This window comes from Orbicella faveolata, unplaced genomic scaffold (assembly GCF_042242905.1).
Source record: "Orbicella faveolata isolate gen_17 unplaced genomic scaffold, um_ofav_v1 contig_36, whole genome shotgun sequence".
Taxonomy (NCBI): Eukaryota; Metazoa; Cnidaria; class Anthozoa; order Scleractinia; family Merulinidae; genus Orbicella; species Orbicella faveolata.
The window spans coordinates 6,828,716-6,834,820 of record NW_028301565.1 but is presented as its reverse complement, the minus strand read 5'-3'; the positions used below and the strand labels follow the sequence as shown (position 1 = coordinate 6,834,820).

The 6,105-nt window shown below is 43.5% G+C and overlaps 1 protein-coding gene across 1 annotated transcript; it reads right to left on the bottom strand.

The window, feature by feature from the left end:
- Positions 1-235: 235 nt before the first annotated feature.
- On the bottom strand, positions 236-6,059 carry LOC110063807 (uncharacterized). Its single transcript, XM_020770804.2, has 3 exons — positions 5,994-6,059; positions 4,780-5,026; positions 236-3,188 (listed from the first exon to the last, which is right to left on the bottom strand). The coding sequence occupies exon 3, from the start codon at positions 3,185-3,187 to the stop codon at positions 707-709; it is 2,481 nt and encodes an 826-aa protein (XP_020626463.2). The 5' UTR covers position 3,188; positions 4,780-5,026; positions 5,994-6,059; the 3' UTR covers positions 236-706.
- Between the last annotated feature and the right edge of the window lie 46 nt (positions 6,060-6,105).

Here is a 6,105-nt window from a genome sequence, read left to right as displayed (position 1 = left end):
ATATACATTAATATGTCGAATTATTCTCGTATTTTGCAACATAACTTCCGCCAGAATGCGCCACGTGTCTGTCGGGCATGCGGGACAAGCGGGTAGATAGGGACCAAGTCCTGCCGCAATCTTGAAAAGCAACGCCGAAAAAGTCATGGGCACGAGCGAAGTGGAAGAGGAAGAAACCAGGGTCGTGATCGTCTCCAATCCCCTCGCGATAGACATTAATCACATTTATCGTCAGTCAAGGTTGTAAAGCTTTATTCTTTCTGGTAGGGTGCATACGCTCCAAAAAATGTGACGCAAACGTCAGCCTTTCAAATTTTAACAAAACCGGAAGACATTGTAGTTAAACCTTCATTTCTTCGTACCGTGCGAATTAACATAACATTAACAGGCTCTTAACATCTTTAACTTCCTTGTTACTAATATTCGTCACAGAGTTAACTCGAACATTAGGGCAAGTTCGAAATGACAAAACAGTTAGTGGGGGAAGGGCGACTAAGAAAACGGACGAACGAATTAATTATTACTCGTCAAGAAATTCATACTGGATCAAAGTGCTGTCAATAACCATGCTCTACTAGCCTTTTGCTCAAAAAATTACAAAAATATCGCTTTAAAACTGAAACTACAACAACTGCGATTCTACGTCTTTAGTTACTCTGGTGAACAACAAATCCACTACTAATAAAAGTTTAGGGTTCTCTCGGCCTTATCGCCTGTTGGCCTTGAACCTCATATCCGGGGTTCCATTTTTTTTCAGCGGTCCAGGAGTCTTGGAGGATGGTGGAGAGGGACAATGAGCTTGCCGCCTGTTAACAGCATAACGCATGTCCGGGGTACCATTTTTCTTCAGAGGTCCATGCGAGGAGGCGTCTGCTGCCGCGGAACTTGCCACACAGCGTTGTTTGTTTACAGCGTAGCGCATGTCGGGGGTACCATTCTTCTTTAATGGCCTATACGAGGAGGGGCCTGTTTCCGCTAAACTTGTCACACAGCGTTGTTTGTTCGCAGCATAACGCATGTCCGGAGTACCATCTTTTTTCAAGGGCCCGCCGACGTAACCAGAGGGGAGTGGCAGTTCCGTATTCCGTATTCCGCTAGGGAGCCTCCCACTGACTGAAGTGTAAACTGAACTTGTTGAATAAGGACTCCTGATTGCCTCTTTATTGGCTTTACAGCGCATGTCAGGAGTGCCATCTTCTTTCAGGGGACCGACGTAACCAGTGGGAAGTGACAGTTCCCAAGGAAACCGTGCTCCGCCAGAGGGTCTCCCACTGCCTGAAGTGCTAAGTGGACTTGTGACATAAGGACTTCTGGTTGCCCCTTTGTTGACCTTACAGCGCATGTCTGGACTGCCGTCTTTGTTCAAAAACTTTGTCCTATTTTCCCGTATCCTTTTGTCTAGGGTCCCGTTTTTGTTGACTCCCTTTCCCAAGTATAGTTGACGGTTTTCTTTACACCGCATGTCTGGTCGGCCGTCGACGCGCGTGCCGGGTCTTCTTTTGTGTGAGTGGTCAGGCTGGTAGTCGTCACGCGAGTATTTGCTGGGCTGGTAGCTGTCACGCGAGTAGCTGTCAAGTGAGGAGTTATCAGACTGGTAGCTGTCACGCGAGTAGTTGTCGGGCTGGTAGCTGTCAAGCGAGTGGTTGTCGGGCTGGTAGCTGTCACGTGGGTAGTTGTCGCGCTGGTAGCTATCAAGCGAATAGCTTTCAGGCTGGTAGTAATCACGTGAGCAGCTACCAGGTGAATAGCTGTCGGAATGATGGCTGCTATCAAGACGGTAGCCGTCATGCAGGCAGCTGTCACGCAGACTCTGTCGCTGGGCTCCTTCTCTATCGGACGCGGATGATGCATCGTCATGATCAGGCAAAAATGTTTCTTCTGAGAGCCTAGACAGGGTATCTTCATCGCGGCTTTCGAAGTCTTCAAATCCTTCATCGTAACTGCTTGAGCGAGCCTCAGATTGATCGTCAGCAGCCTGCAGCCTTTGTCGAGCAACCTCGATTACTTGGAGGCAACCAGGAGAATTTCCAATTCTGGGATCTTGCTCCAGGTCGTGAAGAAATTCCATGCTTGTCTGCTCCAACCGAGCACAGGACAACAGCTCGCTCAGGTGAGGTAAACGAGTCTCTTCGGCATGGTCTATCCATTTCATCACAACATCAACAACGTCTTCTTCGTACTTAATGTCTAGGCTGTCGTGCTGGATGAGTTCTTTAAGATCTTCGTAACCCAGAACATTAAATTCGTCTTCTGCAGACAACTCACTGAAATTGGCGATAATGTGGTTCTTGCACTCCTCTATAAGATTTAAAGTGTACACAGAATCCAGTTCCCTGCACAAGCATAGAAGGCCCGCCACGTCATAAGTGTGCAGTTTTGAAATCAGCCAATCACAGCAGACTTTAGCAAGTGCAGGCATCTCGTAGGTGCAAGCGGCTCTTAGCAGGCCAACGGCATTTCTGCGTTGTACGGTTACTTTTGCTGAGTAGATGTATCCGATGACATCTGCTAGAGCAATAGACGGAATATCCAATCGAAATTTCTTCCTTTCTCGGGCTGACGAACCGTGTAACAGAGCTTCCTTAAACGCAGGTGAAGCTGCCGCTATGACAGGCCCATGAACTGCAAACCGATTGTCGCTCTTCTGGTCCTCCAAGACTGTTGTGGTTAATTCCTTCTCCATGAACATGTCAAAAAGCTCTGAAAGCACATCTTCATGATTATCAAACGCAAATTTCACCGGGTCACTTCCTCGCTGATCCTCAAGCTCCCCACGGATTGTCGCTAGCACGTCAATGTCGTACTTGACTGCAAAGTTGTGAAGGTCATCCAGGATGTCTTCGTCCACTGTGACTTCGGACTTGTAGATGAATTCTCTGAAACACTCCAGCACCTCCTTGGTCAGTCCTTGAAGCACTATACTTCGCTTTGTACCCTCATTAGGGCTCCTCGATACAAGAAGCTTTTTGAGTGCCGGACTGCAAGCTGCGAGCAGCATCGAATGGAAGTTCACTTTGTAATCCTGTGCTCTGGTGGTCAGGCTCAAATCAGTGAACAATCCATGTTGAGATTGCATCTCGGCAAGGTTCTCCAGCAAAATTTTGGCATGCTTATCTTTTTCAAATATGTATGTAACGTCCTCGTCTCCTGTGGTTTCTTCTAGAGGCACATCCAAGAGGGAAGACATGCTGGAAAGTAAATGAAGTAGAACATTCTCTTATGACATGACTCAAAAATCAGTGTTAAGGGGCTATCAATGAAACACTTAAATACAACCAAATGTTTAGCTTATATTTAGCTTATATTTAGAAGCGGGAAATCCGAAGATATACGGGTAATAAGTCCTCCTTAGCGACAGCGTAGTCATTGAGGCTCTTAGACGGGGGAAATAGTCCAACCATGCATAAAAGCATTTCCGCGGGAAATTTACACTGACAAGGGAAAGACCGGAAACGTTGCCTCCTTAGCACAACCATACTTCCGGCTCAATTTTATTCCGCAAAGATATCGTAGTTCACCAGCTAAATTAGTATCTGATTGGCTAAATTTCGTGTAAATTGTTTACATTTCGGATTCGCAATATTCGCCACGGTTTGCAACAGATTCAAAATTGTGTAAATTGAAAGTGTCTGTGTTTGGTGGCGGACGCAAGGGAATGGCCCTGAAGCAAAGAAGTGAAACCAACTGCGAGCACACAGTTGGTTTCTTCTACGCCAAAGAGAAACCAGCTGCTCACGGGGCCTGATAACACTGTTCACTTAATGTGCAAAAATGTGACACTTCGAGCCAGGAGAGCTTCATAAAATTCACTCAAGTTCTTTTTCAGTCAAGGTTGCCATCTTTCATTGTATGGTTAGATTTCCCACTGGCCTATAAGCCAGAACCAACAAGCCATGTAATTTGATACATTACATATGTCAAATAACGTTTTCTTTTAGCATAACGGGCATTGAAAACTGAAAATTTACACCACCTCCTCCATATTATGATGTTAATAAAATTATTGCCGGGAAGAGGCACTCTTAGTGAGGAACTGAAAGGAAAACTAGGTTGATTCCCTTTCAAATGTTACGTGGGTGATGTATGTTGGATTTGCATATGCGATGGCCACTGGCCCATGTGGCTACTTCCGCTTTCGTTCACTACCGTACTTTCGGTTTTCTTGAAATAGTTCTCTTTCAAATAAAAGTTTATGTTTTTTTTACCGTTAAAGCCGGGTTCACTGCAAAAAGCTGAAATGTATCTTTTACAATATACTTCGCCTTTGCCCTTCGAAGGGCATACTCTAAATTATACGAGCGAAGTCAATGAACAGAGTGAACCTCAACTATACGTTCAGCGATGTTGAGTGATCGTAACTGCCTAAATGTTTCGCCATTACGATTTTTACTCAGCTTCCAAAGCACGAAAAAGCCGAAATTTGTCTCACAGGCGGACACAGTAAAGAAAAAGCTGCAATTTTGTGCTATTTTTTCGCAATTCTAGATAGTAGCGGCCAAAGTTTTGGAGAAATTTTACCTCATAAGCACAATGATCTTTCGATCGAGATCTTGTGTGGTAACTTTCTTAAACACCAACTGTAAAAAGTTCATATTGATTTCTCTTCTAAATGTAAACTTTCTTGACATAGCTAACCGATCACTAAGTTCTAAGGGAGTACTATCGCATTTGTCAGTGATTTGTAGCTAAAACATTTTCAATTGAAAGATCGAAGTGTCATATAACCAAGTTGAGCCAAGAGTGACATTACCAGTCACAACACACATGTATTATCCCTACCTTGGTACAAGATTCTGGCTTGTGAACGAAGATTTTAGGCTGATTGAAGTTTAGAACATCAAGCGTGGACACACCTACGAATTCGGTTGGAGTGTTGACTGCCGAAAGTGAAATGCCTTTATCCTTTATGGACCTGTATACCTCCATTCAGCCGAGACGCCGCTTTCGTGACGTCATAGCGGTTCCCCGGTGATCATGTTTCCATATTTTCATCGAGGTTCCGGTATTGTTTTTCATTGCTTCAGCACTTTTGGCGACAAAGGGAGAGAAAATATATATATGTGATTAATGGAGAAGTTAATAAGTTGCTTCTTGGAGATTTCTACGGTATTAATTAAATACCTAGTGATTGTGACTTAACGCTAACTATTTTCCGCGTGAACGATATAACAACTGTGTGACTGGAACGAGACAGCTGGTTTGTGTGAAAGTTTGTCCAGTTTCAAGGCTGCCATCTAGTTCAGTTAGTGAAGTTAATGCTTATTTAGTTAAATTTTTCACTTTGATCCTCAATACTCCCTTGAGGGTGATGATATAGTAACTGGTAAATAAGTATTAGCCACTGGACCGAATAGGGAACATTTCATGAAGACATGATTGATCATCGCAGTTATATACACAGCTTATGATTAAGCAGCTGTGAAATGAAAGCCTGAAAAAAATTCAGGTTTCAAAAATCAGTCGAGCGTGCAGCACGAGGCCGATTTGAAATAATAAGAAATTACAAATTTCGATATTAAGAAGAACTTCTTTTAGCGAAAAAGTCAGTTGTAATGAAAGAAGCCGTGAAAGTCCACTTAATTGACGTGCGGATGGCACAGGTGCAGGAGCTGGTATCATGTAATTCAGTCTCTGAACTTCCGTTTGTTATCTGTTCCCTGCATTTAGATAGGGTTAAGAGAGAGGCATAAAGATTTCGAGGACTGGACTAGGCATTCAGTTACAATAAGTTGTAATAATAGACCAATTTCGATATATTAAAATTCAGCCTAACACAATAGACCTCAGCACAAGGCTCTGGGGAATAAACCCCACAAACTCTGTAGTTATTCCCCAGAGCCTCGTACTGAGGTCTATTGTTTTAAGTTCTAATTAGACACCCACGTGATGTCGCAAAATGTTGCTGAAAATAATCGCGAGGAGAACCAACCCAATATTGTTGTAGATCTAGATACAATTAAAGACAGAATAAATACATAAATTTCTGAGCATACCTTTAAATAAGCATGAGCAGACATTTTCGGGAATTTTCCCAACAAAAGGCGCTAATAATGAAAAACGTACCTACCATCACTTAATGTCAGGGTTCATCAGAGCTTTTGCGTG